At 43.0% G+C, this 19,920-nt stretch overlaps 1 protein-coding gene across 5 annotated transcripts in view; it reads right to left on the bottom strand.

The window, feature by feature from the left end:
- LOC122784870 (RNA binding protein fox-1 homolog 3-like) overlaps positions 1 to 19,920 on the bottom strand; it is a 498,591-nt gene that overhangs the window by 97,972 nt on the left and 380,699 nt on the right. For 2 of the 5 annotated variants that reach the window (XM_044050271.1, XM_044050275.1), the window contains exon 1: positions 10,477 to 11,018. The exons of the other annotated variants lie outside the window; for them this stretch is intronic. In XM_044050271.1, the coding sequence (XP_043906206.1) occupies positions 10,477 to 10,602 (126 nt within the window). In that variant the 5' untranslated portion in view covers positions 10,603 to 11,018. Of the gene's footprint in view, positions 1 to 10,476; positions 11,019 to 19,920 lie in introns of those variants that run through there. 5 annotated transcript variants of the gene reach the window in all.

Below are 19,920 nucleotides of genomic sequence, written 5' to 3'. Positions count from 1 at the left end.
TTAAACATTTTTTTGTCATTTTTGTGAAAAGGTTGTGCTTAAAAAAAAAGGATATAATATTTTTTTTTTCTATATTGCACAGTCTTAAAGATTCTGTATATAAGTGTACGTGTTCTCAGGGTTAACCGAAACTTAATTCTGGACTCCAGACCGTGATGTTCCACAACGTTAAAGGGGGAGTAGCACTGGGAATCACACACACACACACACACACACACATTACTTTATTTATTTTATAGGTCTCTAAAAGCGAACGTCCCATATCCGGCAATTTTGAACCCCCACCTATATGCAATATAGAAATAATCATAATGGTAATAATAATAATAATAATAATAATACTTAAAATAAAAGGGTTCATTTCATTTGGAGAAACAATTATTAACTCCACCCGGGTGGAGGTCATCTCACTCTCACTCCAGAATACCTGGAGACTTTCTTCCCTCTTTTTATATATTTTATTTTATTTTTTTAACCAACTTGAAATCAATTTCAAGGCCCATTTAATTTTAAATTAAAGGCTGACCCACAACAGCACAGTTCAAATATTGATCTTCTTTAGTGGGCGACCCAGCGTGGCTCTGCGAAGTCAAACACAATGTAAAGATGCATCCTTTAAAAATTAAATACTGACACCAAGCACGAGGAGAGAGAGAGGAGAACAAACTTCGGAGACAAATGACTGCTTCAAACTCAGTTTCCCAAAAAACAGACAACAGTCGCTGCAGAATTCAAGAAAAAGCGAGAATAATCGAAAACGTGACGGAACTTTGGCGACGACAACGACAAAAAACTGGGAGAAAACGCAAAGATCAATTTAAGGAATTCAATCAATAGAAACTGAATAAAAAAAAGGGTCCAAAGAGGCACAATTTGTGAGAAAAAAGGTCCTAGAAAGTCAAAATGATGGGTTAAAGGACATTATTCTGAGATAAAAAGTCAAGATTGTGCATTAAAAAGTGATCATGGTGAAAATGGTCAGAACTCTGACATGAAAAAGCTAGAATTGTGAGCTAAAATGTTAAAAAAAAGTCATAATTAGAGATGTAAAAAAAAAGTTTCAACACATCGACACTAAAACTAATAAAAGAATCAGTCAGCAATGTAGAATAAACAATCGCTCTGACGTCCCCTGCTTTCAATATTTGGAAAAACAAAAAACTATTGAAACAAATACAAGAAAAATATAGTTTAGATCCTCTGTTCCATCACATATGTCCTTTCAGTGTGTTGTTTCTGATGATTTTAATTCTTTCTTTGACATTCTGTGACTGTGACTCTTGTTAGTTTGTTCATCAGGCTCATTTTTCTCAACTCCTCCCGTATCCACGTAATAGTTTTGTAAACTCCCGGCTCTAAACCGGGTGGACAAGTGTGTTTTCAGCTCCAGCGTTCACCTGCAGATGTGTCAGCAGCAGCATCAGCAGCAGCAGCATCAGCAGCAGCAGCATCAGCAGCATCAGCAGCAGCATCCGTCTGTCTCGCGGTGTCAGTGGTGTAAGGAGACGAGCTCGCAGGAGCAGCAATAATGCTCGGCTGTTCACCACTGCCATTAAGCCTGCTGGTGATAAAAAGGTGCAGTGCCTTTAATGGCTTGTGATAGCTTTATTTTTTTTCTTCTTCCTTTCTTTCTTTCTTTCTTTCTTTCTTTCTTCTTCTTTCACTCGTGCGACCACTCTGTTAACTCAGCACACGGGGGTAATGCGTCTCATTTGAGAGGATCCCGCCGAGAGGAGAACGCTTGAAGGACAGTGTGTGAGTGACACTACATTATAAACATAATAATCACAGCTGGCTGAGATACTGCAGTAAAGAAATAATTGGACTCACGCTGGTCCGGCTGCTTAAGCATTTTAGCGCGTGCCATTTGCAGAAATGGAAAAACCCGGAGACAGATTATATTCTCAGAGGGGGGAGGAAAAAAAAAAGCGGGTGTGAGGTGATCCTCCTGTCTCTCTGCTCCTGTAACAGTATGTGTGTGTGTGATGTAGTGAGAGCTCCCGCCGTGTGAAGACAGGGAGGTGTCGTGTCGTACCGTATCTCGCGTCGCTCGCGGTTGTCCCTGACTTTTTTTTTGGGGGGGGGGGCCCTGAAGGAGCGCTCGGGCGAGTTCTCTTCATCAGCTATAGTGGACGCTCCCGGATCCGTATTAAACAGCCCGAGCGGGAAACGAGGACGCCGCAGTGTCACTGTGTGTGTTAATCTAACCCAGAAAGGGTTCAGATTAAGAATTAAGAGATTTTCATCATACTGAGCATGAAACAAACGTGCAGCGTCAGCAGCATTGTGTACAGATTATAAATTCCTTAACCCTTTAACACCTAAGCCTTTAAAATGTCCATCTGGTTTTTTTTTTGGGGGGGCTTATTTCAACCATAAAAGGGACAGGAAATGTGTGCTTTTTGTCCATTTTTCCAAAATAAAATTCAATATCAGGCAGTAATTTACAATTTACTGCATGTTAAAATAGTGTATTAACACTGTCGTTGCACATGAACACCAGGTCTGGTGTGTCATATTTGAAATTTAAACAGTATAAATCGTATTTAAATTAACGTTTGCTTTAGTTTTTGCCAGAAAAATGCAAATGCAAATTTGCCAAATTACCGTAATAACCACACGTCGTTTTCAGAATTGCTGTAATGCAAAGTGCACTTGCATTTTACAAACAAATACATGAAAATCTTGTCAGAACTCTTTCTTCTTTTGACTTTTTTTACGACCTGCACAGTGCATTCGTTTTAATCCTCTATGACGTGCATTTTAAAAAGGTTTCTTCCCACTACTATCCACACATAATGTCGTAAAATCTTTAACAGAGCAAACAAACTCCTTTACACTCCGACACCTTTCACTCATGAGGCTCTTTTAAGTGTTCAAATGTGTCATAGAAGTGAAAACAACAGCGCTGTAAACAACCCGGAGAGCATCGCAATGCCACACCCACCTCCAACACTCACTCATTAAGACCTTAAAGAAAAAGTGGGCGTCGTTACACCATCTGCTGCGTGGCCTGTTGCCATGACGGCAACACCGTTTGTATCATATTTAAAGGAATGTTGTTGTTTTTTTTAATATAAATACTGTTATATGATAATACAGAGGAATAATTGAAGTTGAATTAATCCACTCTTTCTTCTTGGATTTGTTTGTTTTTTGTTCTCTTTGCAGCTGAAATCCGGCCACAAAATAAATACATACTTTTAACATATATATATATATATATATATATATATATATACATATACATATATATATACATATATATACATATACATATATATATACATATACATATTATGAGATAAAGGATGATTTTTTAGCGTGTCAGAGCTGGTGCCGCTGAGGCCTTCACTGCAGCGACCTGCGTCTGCGCCTCTTTTTTCTCTTTTTTTGTTCACGTCATCTTTAATTCTTTTGGTGCGGAAACACACACACAAAAAAATAATAACCAATGACAGAAAACAGTGTGGAGCGATTAGCAGGTAAGACAGACAAACATCTCCTGTGGTTTCATATTTCCTCCGTTGTGTGTGTGTGTGTGTGTGTGTGCGGCAGCAAATGTTTAACACTGATGTTAATTAAAAGCCTCATTAGAAATTTGCCACCGTTGAGAGAGAAGGAGAGAGGGAGAGGGAGAGAGAGAGAGGAAAGTTGGTAATTATCGTGAGGTACGTACGTCTGCAAGCTTTTTGTTTTTGCAGCTCGGGAGTGGAGTGGAGTGTATTAGCATCGGCGGCGCGGTGAATGCTAATGTGCTATGACACCATATAGGTTCACAATATAGACGGGGAGGCAGCGCTGCCGGGGCTAACGCTAGCACATTAATGACTTGCGGGATATTTAGCATTATTGGCAAAATGTAAATACACATTTATTGATGCACTTGTGCAGCAGCAGCAGCAGTGTGTGTGTGTGTGTGTGTGTGTAGGCCTGCCTGCTTCCACCGACACGTGACTGGAGCCGCACACACACACACACACATATGCATTTATGCGTGTAAGCTTAAATATGTAGGCGCACATTAAGAAATACAGACGGAGCCCCAGAGGAGAGGCTTTGTTGGTGAGGAAATCTTGTGCGGTGTTTGTGCCGTTCTTCTATACGGGGAACAAATTTAATTTTGTTCCATTTACAAAGGTCTAGTGGAGTAAGACGGTGGGTAGCCTTGAGAAAAACACACACACACACACACACACACACATAATACACAAGTCAGACTGACTGTGAAGTCTCTGTGAAGAACAAGGCGGCACTCGCTCGCTCACACGCCAAATGAAATTTCAAAATAAACGACTGAGCTGTGATTTACAATTCTCCTCGGGGGCAGAGAAAAGTGAGAAAACATTTCAATCAGCCCCCGCCACCGACCCCCCCTCGCCCCTGCGCCTTTGTTATGCCGCTATGAATCAGCTGTTTAAGGGACACACGGCGGCGGCGGCGGAACGGAAATGATTTCACACCAAAACACTTCAAACATATTGAGAGGTGTATTCCACGAGCCCGTGACGCTGCATCGGCGAGTTCGTGGGAGCAGATTTTATTGCTTGATTAAATAGCGTATGTTTTCCAACTCTTATTGCTAACAATTCACTTTACTGACGCTTTACCATCATGCACTTCAAGCTCTACTCGCTTCTAGAGCTGCAACTAGCGATTATTTTCGTAATCGATGATTTCCAAACGTTGGGTCCATGAAATGTCAGGTGGCGTCAAAAGATGATGACCGGTGTTTGTCAAACCGGGAAACGATGATGTTCTCAAAGTGTCCACAAACCAAAACAAGGCCGACTTCACCCCATTCACGCAACGAGCCTCTGGCGGCCTCTGTTGGTCATATTGGCACAGACAGACAGACACACAGAGCCACTGAAGATAATACTTCACGCTCACTCCGTGATTCACTTTTAATGATTTCTTTCTTATACGGAGCAAAGAAAGGAAGGAAATATTCACATTTAAGAAGCTGAAACCATCAGAAATATTGTTCTAATAATAAATAAATAAATAAAAGCTTCGAAACGATTAAAGCGACTATCAAAATAGTTGACGATTCATTTAGTTATCGATTAACAATCGAGTAATTGATTCTAGCTACAACGCAGCAGGTTTCACTCGCTCTCCGATCGATCGCTGGCCGAGTTCAGCATCGGCTCGGCTCGTTTGGAACCACGAAGAAGAACCGGGTACTATCACTGGTGGAAAAGCAATGACTTTAACAATGAAATAGATTCAAAGTCATTCTTCTTTTCAGATTTGGCTCAAACCTGTTATTTTTATTTTTAGCCGCTGGATGAACAAGCGTTCGCCGTGTGTGTGCGCCGAGTGTTTCCCTGCAGCAGGACAGCGACTCAATATAAATTACAGTTACCATGTTTATGCAGATGAGGGGACGAGTCACAGACGGCGCTTCGGCGCGACTCGCTGATGTGTTTCTGGTCAACAATGAGAGGCTTTCGGATACACAAACACGCTCCGTGAAACATAGCTATGAATGACAATGAAGGGAGTGAATTACACTGTGGAAAAGAACAGGAAAGGAAAGAAAAGACAGTTTTCTTGCCGTTGGTTTCTTAAAATATCGGCTAGTCTGTTTATCTGGCTCCTCCTCCTCCCAGTTATTGTTCATTCATTTAAAACGTTCGACAAAGCGACACTTTGTGTTTGTCCGTGCGAGCGGTGCAGGGAAACTTAAGCCACGCCTACTTGCTGGGGTTGGACCAGATTGTTGTCCATGTCTGAAAAAAACCTGAATTTTCTCTTTGAATTTCATGACTTGAAAAAAATGCAATTTTTGTGTCGCCACATGATTCACGACACAGTATTTGTTCAATTTTAAGTTTCCCAGCGCGACGGATGCAGAATTCTCATGGACTAATACAGGGGTGTTAAACTCATTTTTGTTCAGGGTCCACATACAGCACAATTTGATCTCAAGGGGGCCGGACCAGTTAAAATAGTAAAATAATAGAATAATAACCTATGAACAACAAGAACTCCTTTGTTTTTTCTCCTTTGTTTTACATTTACTGAAGGATAATTTTACAAAACATGAAATTTCTTGAGAAATATAAGTGCAATTTCAACAATATCATGCCTAAATGTACTATTTACACATCATACTGGATCTATAAAGGCACAAACATTTAGTCACGGGTATCTGGAGCATTTGACATTACGTTTAGATTAGTGTGAAATTTTAACAAATTCATCCTGTGGGCCGATTAGACACTCTGTCGGGCCCCCGGGCCGTATGTTTGACACCCCTGGACTAGCATCTATGTATGTCCTGAATGTGACGACACTCTTAGTTTCATTGAGAAATCAAGATTTATATAGATTTAACAGTTCTTTTTGTGTCCACAGGTAAAGACTGAACAGTACAAAGTGTAAATCTCATATACTCAGAAGCAAATATGACTAATTCCTTTAAAATTGTCTGCAAATGTGGGAAAACAGAGTCTAATGTCATGATTTGAATCATAACACTTGCAGTTTTTTCTCTTCTTAACTCAATCACTTCACACTATCGTTGCGACTGTGAATGTTACAGTCAGAGAGAAAGTCACCTCCTGAACAGATGACGTGCGCGTAACGCGCGACCATTAACGCTGAAGAGCGAAGCAGCTATTGTATGTTAACCCTTTTCCCGAGGGGTCGGGTGGGAGGGTGGCGCGGTAAGGGGGACAGCGGCCTCTCGGGGCGAGGCCGCGGCTCATTTCTCAAACTCGTCTCCACTGCACCCACACGGGCCTAACGAGAGCCTGTGTCGGGACAAAAACCTATTAGGGGCCTCCCCAGTTACAGACAGCATCTCCATTTACAGCTGTCAATAGTACAGCTTGGCCTACAATAATTATCCCCCAGGAAGGAGCCGTCTCTGCGCGCCTCGCATTAGTCCGTCCCCGGGAGACCGACAACCCGAATCCTTCGATATCTAAAGTCCCTGTGAATAGCGACGCTCTGGGAGGCAGGATCAAGGCCTGAACCGAGGGGGAAGTGTGTCACGAGTATTCCCAGACTGCATCCCTCGCCTTTAACCAGATGTATCAGTGTGTGTGTGTGTGTGTGTGTGTGTGAGAGTCAGCTCCAGTGCAGTAGAAAAGAGATCAACATGAGTAGGAATAAGAAGAGAGGAGGAGGAGGAGGAGGAGGAGGAAGCTGAAACCAGAGAGGCCTGGGCAATTCCTCCCAGGATCCACCGCCATGAAAGGATCGCCTCCTCTCAGTGACCTAACCGTTTAGGACGATACCGAAGCCGCGCGCCGTTAAGAAACGCGGGGAGAAATTCAAAACGGTGCCCGCCACGACTGAAGAAGCCACATAAAAGGAAAAAAAAAAAAATCAATACATGCAACAATAACAATAGACATCAGCGCGGCGGAATGCCATGATAGAAAATCCAATTCCAAATCAAAGCGAGGCAATTTTAGAAAACGGGGGGGGGAAAAGAGATCTCCAGATAAGTCGGACGTAAAGACACAGAGAGAGATGTGACATGACGACAATAACAACTGCTTATCCCCCCACACCCCCTTCTCTTTTAGACATAAGTAACACCCTGCTTCTCACCCAACAGCATCCTCTTAGATAATAGAGTTACATTTACGAGCGTTGCCATATGCCCACCCAGTGCCTGGTAAATAGAAAATCCATGCGATGCCATGTTTTTATGGCTCTGAAGACAGCTACTAACTACCACGAGCAGAGCCGAGCTCCAGCCGTCAGCGCGGGCTCCGCACCATAAATATATTTATACTTTAATACGGGCCTACAGCGGCGAGCGGCGCGTCCCGTAAAAGCCTTCCCCACACTGTAATTCATAACTCCCTCAATATCCAGCGCCATAACTCACGAAATGAGCCGCTGCTATACAAATTGGCGGCGGAGGGGAGAAGTGACATCATCCTGCGGAATGGACCAAGCCGGCGGGGAACCACGTGCGGCGGAGAGGAGGGACGACCGTGACGCCGCCACTTTCTTTCCCTCTCTTTCTTCTTTCTCTTTTTTTTTGGAGGGTAATCAGAAGCTCACAGTTCTCCCATCACACCGCAGGGAGTCTCTCCTTGTGCTAATGAAAGCAAACATTTAGCCGGGATTTATACGCATATATACTACGAGCCCGCGACAAAGAGCATCAAAGCACGGGGACACACACACACACACACACACACACACACACACACACACACAAGGCAAGGTATGCTTTGCTAATCTTTTATGTAATAAACTCCTGTCTTGCTGTGATATCATGCGGTGCCACGTTCACACATAATCAGCAAATAGCGGTTGAGGAGAACCCAACTTAATACAGTGTCTTCTCTGAAATGCAAACAAACTGGCAAAGGCAGAGGCTATCACCTCAATCTACACCCCTGCCCTCCCCCACCCACCCGCTGTCACCGCCAGCCGGAGAGGAGAGAGAGGGGAGAACAGTGTGCCCCACTGCCCCCACCCCCAACAACCTCACATCACTGCAGGGCGAGGGTGTACCGCAAAGATGAAGATGACGAAGAAGCTGATACCGAAGAGGGATTTTTGAAAGAAAACGAAAGGGCAGTTGTATGAAAATATGAAAACGCAGGAAGTTTCAGTTGCAACGACACACACACACACACACACACACGTGGGTCAGAGGATTTGGAAGAAGTGGGTTCACTCACAGCTCAGAGGGATTTTTGCCACGTGACACGTGACTTGAAATGATTCATCAATGATCATCAATGATTCCGGGGCGTAAACGTGCTTAATTTCTCATTTTTCATTGCTCCTCACTGACTGTAAACTGTATATCCAATTGTTCGTTGTTGTTACTTTGAGGGTTTGGGAAACAAAAATCATAAATTGTATTAAATGACTATAGGCGACATACTGACGCAATTATTATTCTTTTTTTTTTTAAATCATTAGTTGTAGACCTACTCGACAATAAAAGCATGAAAATGAAAACTATGTCTATGTGAAAATATCAGAATCAGAAGCCGCGACAACAATGAAAATACTGTAAAATACAATGAAATGCACTCTGTAAACACTTGTATGTACGAGGTGTTGCACTTATTCTCATCTGTTAAATACTGTGGAGTCTGACTGACACATAAACACAAACATACACACATTTGCATAGAAATAAACAGAAACTGCTCTGTTTACCTTCCATTATATAAATACACACACATATATATATATATATATATATATATAAACAAGCATTATTTTAAAGCTGTGGCGCTGGCTGACCGGTAGAGTTTGCCCACTCTGGCCAGATGGGTGGGAGGGGTGTGAGGTTCCATTACCATGATGGCGGGGAGGGAGGGGGTTCAAAATAAGAAAAGCTGGAGTTCCACTATTCTTCCCCGCATCCGAGTGAGTGAGTGAGTGACACACGCTGTTTACTGCAACACATGCTGCCGGGTAGTAAAACAGAATTGGACGCACACACACACACACACACACACAGACCACCATGGCACTATAACAGCACTCCCATCCCCAACTCACTGAATTAAAACATGTGAATAATTCAGTAGCGAGACAGACGCGCGCGGTCTCTTAAGAGTCACCTTGTTGTCGAATTTTTCACCCTCCCTCAGTTTTTTAGGGTTTTTTGCAGAATGAATGAGTGAGTGAGTGAGTGAGTGAAACAGTGGAAAAAAAACAGAAACATAACACAATGAAATGTTAATTAGTGCAGAACACTGTGTTTGTGTGTAAAACAACTTAATATTTCAGAGACAGTTTCTCCCAAAAGAAAGTCCATAAAACACTCTACAATATACATCATTTAAATGGCAGCAGCGTTGACCTCACATAACGACTTCTTCTTTTTCTTTTTTACGTCTCGTAATCATAAAAAAAGGCCTCGCGGAACCTAAATTCTACTGGTTTTGAAGCCGATCTGGGGTCAGATTGGGTGACGCCATCAGGACGTTAGATAGGTGTGTAAACACACGTGGGAACAAAGTGCGGCAGAAGAAGAAGAAGAAGAAGAAGAAGTTGGCGTCCGATAAGCATTTTACTGTCAAAGCAGCGTCTTAGTGTTCTCAAAAATAACAACAACAACAAAGAAAAAGTGATCACGTACACAAACGTCATCAGCAACTTCATACAAATAAAGAGAATGGGAGGAAGACAAGAGGAAGGAAGAATGGAGGGGGGAGGCGGTGGTTGGTTGAAAGGATAAATTAAAGGGGTAGTCCCCTTCACCTCCACTCCACACTGTGACCCCCCCCCTCTTCTTTTGACAGCGGTCAAGGGTTAGGAGGAGTGCGACGGCGGAGAGTGAAAGTGCTCAGGGGCGACAGCGACAAAAAAAGCCAGAGCCGCGCGATCACGTGCAGCCGCGGAAGCGCACGGAGCGACGGAGTGAAAAGCATGGATGGAGAGCAAGTGTAAGAGAGAGAGAGAGAGAGAGAGGGGCAGAGAGAGAGAGAGAGGGGGGGAGGGTGGACGAAGCGAGCTGTTATCCAGTCTTACCTCGGGCAGGTAGAGGAAAGCAGGGGGACACTGGAGCGAGTGAGGTAGCATCCCGGAGCCGGAGAGCAGCAGGCAGCCGGAGTTGGCCATGGAGCTCAGCGTGGGGTGACGGGACGCTTTGCGCATTTAGCAGGGAGATCCTCGTCGCTCTACTTCTCTCTCTCTCTCTCTCTTCGGCTCGCTCCCTGCTCAGTCTCTCCCTCTCTCTCTCTCTCTGTGGATCCCTCCTTTCTTTTGCCTTTTTAAATTTTTCCCTTCCGCCGTGCGTCTCTATTGAAGATGGAGCAGGGATGCGAGCGGCGCGCAGACAATGTGCATGTTCCTCCTTTATCACTATTGCACACACACACTCTCTCTCTCTCTCTCTCTCTCTCGCTCTCTCTCTCTCTCTCTGGCTCTCTCTCACTATCCGCGGCGCGACTCTGTTTACTTTGAGCACGATAAAAGCCAACATAAGCATTCAGACACAGAAGGGGAGGTTCTGTGCAAGAAGAGGAGGAGGATGAGGAGGAGGAGGGGTTGTCGAGGCAGGGCTGGGTAGGTTCAGAGTGGGGGTATGAAAGAAGTGGTGGTGGTAGCATTTGGGTGGGTGCTGGTGGTGGTGGGGGGGGAGGTTAGTGAAGAGGTCCCTGGTGGATTTGAACATCAAACAGGGCCGGCTGAATAACAGAGGGGATGTGAATGACATTAGAACAGCTGATCCTGGGCATTAGCACCTCCCGGGACGCTGCACGCTGCCTTTTAATTGCAGCACACACACACACACACACACAATACATAAACACATACGCGGCACGAGCCAGCGCCACCTCTGTCTGTGAATGAGTGCACGCGCTCAAGGACACATTCTTTATGGCAGAAAGACCCTGTAAATGCATTTTTTTTTTAAAAGGGGGTGGGGGGTGGGGTGGGAGGGGTTTGTCATTAGGCCTGGTCGTGACATCCCTCTTCATCTGCACTTGCATCCACTGACCTGTAAATATGCATCCGGCCAAGCATGCGGTGAAGAGCACGCAAAACGGTACCAAAATAATTTGAACGTGTTTTCTTTTATTATTAATTCCGTTTGATAACGCTCTGAGAAGACACCGACAAGAGAGAATATGATGCATTTATTACATCACGGTTCGGGCTTATACAGGATACAACGTTACCTTCAATAAATTGTTGGAAAGTGCAGGAAATGTTATGACTTCAGAGCGTTGCTGGTGAGATCCACGGAACATAATATGGGTCAAGACAAGCTGCACCTGCTTGTCTTGCAGCTTCCTCTCATTTTTTTTTTCAATTTTATTTCAGAAAAAGATAAATTTACATCTAAAAGCTTCATAATGTGTGCAGTACTTTCTGTGTAATTAGAGGATTCACCCAGATGAATGGAAATTGATCCAGAACGGTTCAAACTTGGTCCTGTTTCGTGTGCAGCTAATTCATATCACTATTTCTTGGTCCGGTTCCAGATGTCTTGCATCTTAGAAACAGTTTTCAACGACTGTAATAGATGTGGCTCACTGATGGAGAGACCTGTGGGCAGGATTAAGAATTATCTTCCACTGCCAGAACTGGAACAATGGCAGCAGAAAACAACAACAAAAAAATGGCAACAAGATGAGACTGATGCAGCTGAACTGGAAGAAACCTTCCACGTAGGAGACGAGGTAACCAATCAGCATAGTTATCTGTTGTGACGCAGAAATCCTCTTTCTTTTGGTTCTAAACGTGTTTAATACGCGTATCATCTAATTATATTCTCGCAACCATCAGCTGCCATTTTTGGACCATCATCGTTTTTTTTACAATAGCCCCCAATGGACAAACTACAACAACAATATTTTGGGGGTTTTGATGTTAACTGAAGGTCACACGGGTTCTGCAAAACATAAAAAGATTATGGTTCAGTCGTGACATGCAACTTCACCAATTCTACACACTGCACATTTAAAAATACCGTCCTCTCATCACTAATAAGGACAGAATTAGCTAAAACTGATGTGAAACACTTACATTTACTCTACTAATTAAAATGTTCCCATTAAAATTACTTCTGTAATGTATTAGTTCTGACCATGTTCAGTATTGTAGCCTTTTATATGTAATTCTATATTTTAGAATGATAGAATTCTATAATTATTTCTAAACTTGTTTATTAATATGTGTATCACCTAATTGTTGTTTTTCATAAGCCCAGAGTGAGCCTTTTATATTTTATATTTAAATCAGGAGCCAGGTCGGCTGCCATTTTTTTGGACCGCCGTGTTTTTACAATTGCCCACAATGGATAAACTATAACAATATTTTTGGGTTTTGAAGCCACACAGGTTCAATCATCATTAGTTCTGACCATAAATAACAAATATGTTCCAGTATTTTAATGGAATTATATTATTATTATTTTATATGAACAGAACAGAACAATAAACACATGATAAGAGACAAGGATTACACATAAAACTTGTTCTTTTTCAGGTTATTTTTCCGTAGAGTTGCATTTAAATCGGCTAATTTCTTTCCCTGATGTAAAAAGCTGCTCCTAGCTAGCGCTAGCAGTGAAAATAATGTCGCGTGTCCAGGAGAGATTTATACCACACCAAAAAAATGTTAGATAATAATGTTAGAATGAACATTGGAGGGAAATATAGACGCTAATGTACGCACTGATTCAATTACACACTTTAGAAAGTATATTAGCATTGCTCAGACAGTGCTAACGCTAACGCTACACCCCTGAACAGCAGTTGCTCCACTTGCGATTGTGTGGAACCAAATAAGAAATAATATAGATAACCAGGTAGTGTATGTTGTTATTGTGCTTTTAAAGCGCTTGCTTTTCTAACAGCTACTTAAACGACATAATTGTTTGTTTGTTTTGTGATTTATTTATTCGTGTTGTTGTTGTTTTTCCAGTTATGACAGCAAAGCTGGAGGATAAAATAAGTTATATGGCTTCATTTATTTTGTTTTTCCTAACATTTTATAACCAGCGCCAGGGCCATAAAATAATGACACCAGGCATCACTTCCAGACGGCGGCATTAAAAGAAAAAGATCTGTATTTGTATTATTATGACAGAGTGGTATCTATAGTAAAAAAAGAAAAACTGGATTTTTGTCAGATGGCATGCAAAACTGTGACTAAAAGATTTTCTCCTGTTTCTCTGATTTGCCGATTTGGCCGCGGTGGCGGTAATGACGGGGTCCTGCTGAGGCAGCCACAACACAAGCACGGAGCGAATTAGCCCCTCTGCAGATTAAGTAACTCAGCAGCAGGAGGGACGGACGGCTGACCCGCAATTACACATTCATACTTGTGTTTTGTGAACTTGGCTGAAAGAGGCCGCCTCGCGAAACATCAGGTTTTTTTTTCTTTTTTCATACCTCTACACTGACAGCCATCGTTCTCAGCGGAATACAGTGGATATAATTGGTCTGACTGTTTGATGCAAGGATCAGTCGTCACCGATTATCTGGCGTGGTTTGGGGCTTGAGCGGCTTGGCGTTGCCCCTGTCTCTCTCTCCTCTCTATGTGTTTTCCTGTCTCGCGCTCTTTTGCTCTCCTTTTTTGCTCTGTTAATAATTCAAATGAGCACTGCCAGATCACTCCCTTCAAAGGGGAGTTTGCTGGAATGTTCTCAACAGCGCCTTTTTCTTTTTGTCATGTGAAATCAAAGCCCTCAGACGCGGTAGCGATATCCTCGGTTTAACTCCTCACACTGCTTCCGTGCCAATTAAAGAAAGATCAACAGCGGCTGCAGAAGGCTGACTGTTGATCACAAAAAGAAAGGGGGGGGGAAAAAAGGAAGTGATTCTAATCACCGTCATCATCAGTTTTATCAGTGTCACCCCCTTTGTCTTCCTGTGTTTCTTGCTCGCGGCGCAATCACCACATGTCTGTGACGGCCCCGCAATAATCAGCATAATCGTTATTACCACAATCACCATCATCATCACTGTCACTGTTGACTCTGTCATGAGTCTGTCGTGACTCTGTGACGCTGCTGCTGATCTGCCTGCCGTGTCAGGACTTGTACACACACACACACACACACACAGGAGTGCGTTCGGTCGCCTCGCATGACAAATCTGTCTTCTGGAAGGAAAAAAAAAATAAAAAATTCACATTCCCACACACACCAAACTGCATCCTCAGCCGTGTTTCGTAACAACTGTGCTCGCTCCCACATTATGCTTGCTTTTCTGAAACATCACCAGCGGTGATGTAATATACCAGCAAGCATGGGACAGTAGGAAGATTACATGTCACGATAATCCTGACAATTGTTGCAGTTTACGATATTGTTTTGATAATTGTTTTAAAAAAAAAAATAATCAAGACCTTTCATACATACATACACACTTGCATACAAAGCTACCGCATGGGATCTTTGGTGATCCGGTAAAATGTTTTCCCTGTTTGCTTGTCCCCGACTGGTTGGGCATCCTGGGGCACAACAGCTATTTTTTCCATAAATACAGTCAGTGAACAGACAAGTTGCCTGGGTCTCTATTGTAATGCTGAGAATTGTTTATGTATGTGTTTCACTCATTGCTTTAAAAGTTTATTGTTTTTAGTCTGACTACGACAATAAATTGGTTTTCTTAATGTCATGTAAATACGTTAGTCTGACTCTAATCAAGCTAGTCTTAGTCGGACTAACATGTGATTCATAGTCCGATTACTCCCGCATGTACACGATTAGTCGGACTGGAGTTGGACTCGGGGTTCACGACATATAAACTGCAGTACTGCAGTATTTCTTCTCATTATTCTTCGATCCATCTCGTGGTTCACTGTTTGTTTCTCAACAGAAAACAGACTTTCACACCCCTAGGGAGGCGGAGTCAGACGCACACGGCCAATAAATGATTAGATTTTCTCCTCGGACCTCACACGTACTGAGTGAGTTGTTTGGGACTAGTTATTGACGGAGGCGTGGACGAGAGAGGATGTGGTAGCCAAGAGTTCAGCTAGGAGGAGTAGCTAGCATGTTAGCCACCCTGGTTGAACTACCAAACACGTTTCTGCTCCTCCTCGTTTGTCTCCGTTATCCAGCTACACTGGTGTGCCTGGTATGTGTCTATGGGTTTGAAGCTTCCTGTTAAAAAATGGCACTGTTGCATGATCATCAACCAGAGCTGATCTTCTGATGATCTTCACCTCCCCCTACCGAGGTGGTTTTTGTACTACATTCATGATCAGGAAATGGTTTATCGACTTTATTTATTATGTTAATGCCAAAAACGTCACAGACTGATCAATGTGTGTTTAGAATAAGTTGTCGGGGAAGTTTTTTGAAGATGGTGAAGAAGGTCGTATCGTCTGTGATATATGGAATATACTTGGCCAAGGAAAAGAGAGGCAACATCAACACCAGTAATGTACACAGCCTGATGCTTCCTCCTTCAAGATGACACATACACTGGAGTCCTCTGCCTAAAGACCTTTAACATATTCCATTAGAACGAGGAAGACACAAACTCCCTCTGGAGTAATCTGCTCTCAGCTCCATCGTTATCTTCATTTTGAGTTGAACCAGGCTCTGATTGACTTCTTACTGGCATGGAATGGACACAATAGCGTTCTCTTGGAGTTAAACTAAAACGTACACCGAACACGTGGAATTTCAAACATCATTTGTAAAAGACAACAACAAAAATGTAGTTCAGGAGTGTAAAAAGTCATTTTTGAAAGACCGGGTTGCTAATGAGATTCATGTGATTTGAGGCATGGTGCGACTTTATAGCTTGGCTAAAAAAAAGTGTGGCAGAGAAAGACAGCTTTGTCCTCTTTTTTTTTTGTAAAAGTGCTTCTTCTTTGTAAAGAAAAAAAGGCTTGAAAGCAGCAGTTCTTGCAGTAAAAAGCCATCACATGCTCTGGGAGCTCAGTCAGCAATAATCAAAGGCAATACAAGCAGCGACTAATGGGGCTCAAACGATCGGCGGTGCATTCCTGTTCTCCGCTGTTTATCGTATGACCGCCGATCAATACGGCGCACTCGCACTAATCATCATAAGAGACGACTGTTTATTTCCCTTAACTCCCATCACGCTGACAGTGGAGGAGGAAGTGATCAGATCCTTCACTTAAGTAAGAGCAGCGGCGGCACTGTGTAAAAGAAGCCATTAAATCTGCACTCCTTCATTCAGAAGTGTTCCTCTGTGAACGTATGACTCATAAGAGGAAATGTATTTAAAGGCAGCGGATATACAGAATTATGGCGTTATAAAATGATGCAGCGGTGTCTGTTGTTGGCAATGGAGCGGATGCTTAAAACACACAGTTAAACAGTTTAATCTGTCAAATTACACAAACATATTTGTTTGTCTGTGTAAAAATCTTAAATCACAGGTGGAATGTAAATATTTATCTCCATAAAGTAGGTTCTATATTTACAGCAATGTCTGACTTTATGTAAGATTATACAAACACCAATTTTTGGGCCAAAAATTTTTTGGAGCGGATCTGATTCACTATAGTGTATTTTCAATTATTTATTCATTCTTCTTTCTCAGGAAATAAAACTGAGATTATCAGAGCAATCAGGCATATGCAGAGTGCAAATATCATCTACTTTTTAACGACATTGTTTATTTTTATCTGTGTATTAATTCCATTTATTATTATACTATTTTATTTATTTTTTTAACTGTATCATAATTTGCTGAAAACAAAGCTGTATTTTGAACATTAAATATATAGTTTTCCAAACCACACCAGAAGTTTCCCTGTGAATTTTACTTTTCAAAATCATCCTAACCCTGGTTTCCACACTGACAGAAAATAACTTTAAACTTTAATCTAAAAAAAAAAAACTAAATGCTAAAAAAAATAACTTGAAATGTAAAAGAAAAAAAAAAGAAGTTATACTCTTCCTATACCCTACCATTCTGAGGACATTAACTGAGCATCCTCAATGGAAGTTACAAGTACAACATTTCCAATTTTCGCTGTGGAAAAATACCTTTGTGTGATAAAAGTGGGAAAGCAGCAGCAGCAGCAGCAGCAGCAGCAGCAGGGATAGAGATGTGCAGATGGTGCAGTAGATGAGTGCACATGCACTCACTGCTGCTCTATGCACTTCACTATGGACACAGCTCCCCCACCAGGAGGACCACCAGACTCTGAACAACACCACTCTATGTCAGAGTGAGAATTATACCATATTCTGCACACACACCCCAACTTTGTAAATATGTATGAAAGTGAAACTTGCACTCCGTTATACTCTTCATTAGTCACAGTGTGGCGTATAATTATCCCATCTGAGCTGCTCATGCGATCAGTTGGGTTGTACAATCCGGAGAAAGAGGGGGGGGTTTTCAACTTCTCCTGTGGCACACACATGATGACACAACACGGAGCCAAAAAAAAAAACCTCTGGAGACGCCGCTCTGAGGAAAACAAAGCGGCAGGGGTCTGGTGCCGCCGGTTTGCAGTGGTGAGGAGCAGCCAGGCCTTTAGAGGGGGCACCCTTGAAGTGCCTCCTCTGACAGCCTACCTCATTATCTGGCATCTCCAGAGTGCCAGCCAACCTTGCTGCAGAAGAGGGGGCATGAGGACGCCTCCATCAGCCGGCCCTGGGGGCAGTGACAGAGGGGAGGGTTGTGCTCTCACTAAAGGTCCACTGATTACATCTCAGGCCCAAAGCTTCAGGGATCCCCACTAATTAAAGGTTGTGTCATATCTGTTAGAGATAACAAACCTATATACTGTAGCGCTCTCTCTTTTTTTTTCTTTTTTTTAATAAGGGAGTCCATTTTATACACTTCCCTCCTCCCCCCCCTCTTTTTGATATCTGTGCTCTTTCCGGCATCATGTCAGGGATTGCAGAGCTGGATCTGCATTCGAGGCTGACCAGCTTTCTGCACCCACAGGGAGAGGGGTTCCTGTTAGAACTGCCCTCAACCCTCAGCTCCCATCTCAGCATGCCACGCAGCGGAGTTTTTCTGAGGCATCGGGGATCCTTTGTCTGGAGGCATAATTAAAGCTCTCGTTCATTATTTCCTCACTTTGAGCGCAGATCTGAGTAATTAGGAGGTAGTGTCAGCGGGGGGTGGTGGGGTGGTGGGGTTGGTTGGTGGGGGTGTAGGTTTCATGGCAGCACATGCACACACAAAGAAAAAAAAAAAACATAGAGTTGATTGTTTCTATGTACGTTGAAGTTGAGCTATTGTTTTAGTTCTACTACGCCGTTTGAATGCCATGATTTTATACTGGTGTGTCCGCCTCCACTACACTAGGTGGCGATATGTGGTCTTATAGCCAGGTTAATGTTAGGGTTAGTTTGTGCTGTTTGTCCTTAAATGGAAATGGCCAAATGTCGGAATTTATAGCAGGCAGACCGAGAAGCTTGACACAATTCCTACGCCCCAAAATGATGCTAGTCTCGCGACTCCAACTGTCCAGCAGTGTGGAAGCGGGGGTACGTGAGATGGGTTAGGGGGGGGTTTCCTGGCCTGGGTGACCTGGTAAATAGTTGTGCGCCATTCCAAGTCTTCCTAACATTGTTTAAGTTGAAGATTCTTTGAGCCTACGTCTCTTTGGTCGGTCCAAAAGTGTACTACCCTGGATTTTTCTTCTTTTATGTACCGGTTACTATTATTATCACCTGTCCAAAGCCAAGGGTTGGTAACTGTGGAGCATGTGCAGACCACGCAGGTCACCTTGACTCCAAATGAATATATTCATTCAGTGATTCCCCTCCCAACCACATTATCTGGTAGTATGTGTTAACCCGACTTTGACAAATTCGATGTATTGTAAAAGTGGAGTTTTTAGTTGGACTAACACCATTTTAGCATGTCTGCACACACACACACACAAACACACATTCAGATGAAAAACAAAGCACAAAGTTAAATCTAGCATCAAATGAGCCGCATTCATCTCCCACCTATCTTTGGATGCCAATATCTGGCGCGGAGTGAAGCATGTTTTTTCTCCCCTCAAAGCTGTCATGTACTAATGCATTGATTAAAATTTTTGATTAAATGGACAGTTAGGGGAGGGACTGCAAGAGCGATCTGCCATTTATGCCTCGATTGGAGGCTCAGGTAGGATGGGGGTGGTGGGGTGCTGCATGGCTTTTGCTGCGTTGGGAGCTCAGGCACTTTCTTCTCTAATGGATTTTGAAACAGAGCTTGGCTTTTATAGGGCGTCATTCATCCTCATATGTTTTCGCCCTGCCACGTCTCACAATCACTGCTTCTTTATGGCAAACTAATGCACCCGCTGCTAAGATCAGCAGGTTGGCTCTGGCCATCGCTCATCGTGCTCCGGCCAGATATTAGGACGTTTCAGAAAATGTTTTAAAAAGCTTCCACTGGGTGGGGGGGGGCAGGCAGAAGCCGAGGGGCACTGACTTTCTGCCTCCCACTGTCATATATCAACCATCCACGCCACACCGTCTACACCCAAACACACACACAGGCCACTGCTCTGACAAGG

The sequence above is a fragment of the Solea senegalensis genome, linkage group LG19 (genome assembly GCF_019176455.1).
Source record: "Solea senegalensis isolate Sse05_10M linkage group LG19, IFAPA_SoseM_1, whole genome shotgun sequence".
Taxonomy (NCBI): Eukaryota; Metazoa; Chordata; class Actinopteri; order Pleuronectiformes; family Soleidae; genus Solea; species Solea senegalensis.
Note: the sequence above shows the minus strand (reverse complement) of the source record. Positions and strands in the feature narration are given on the sequence as shown.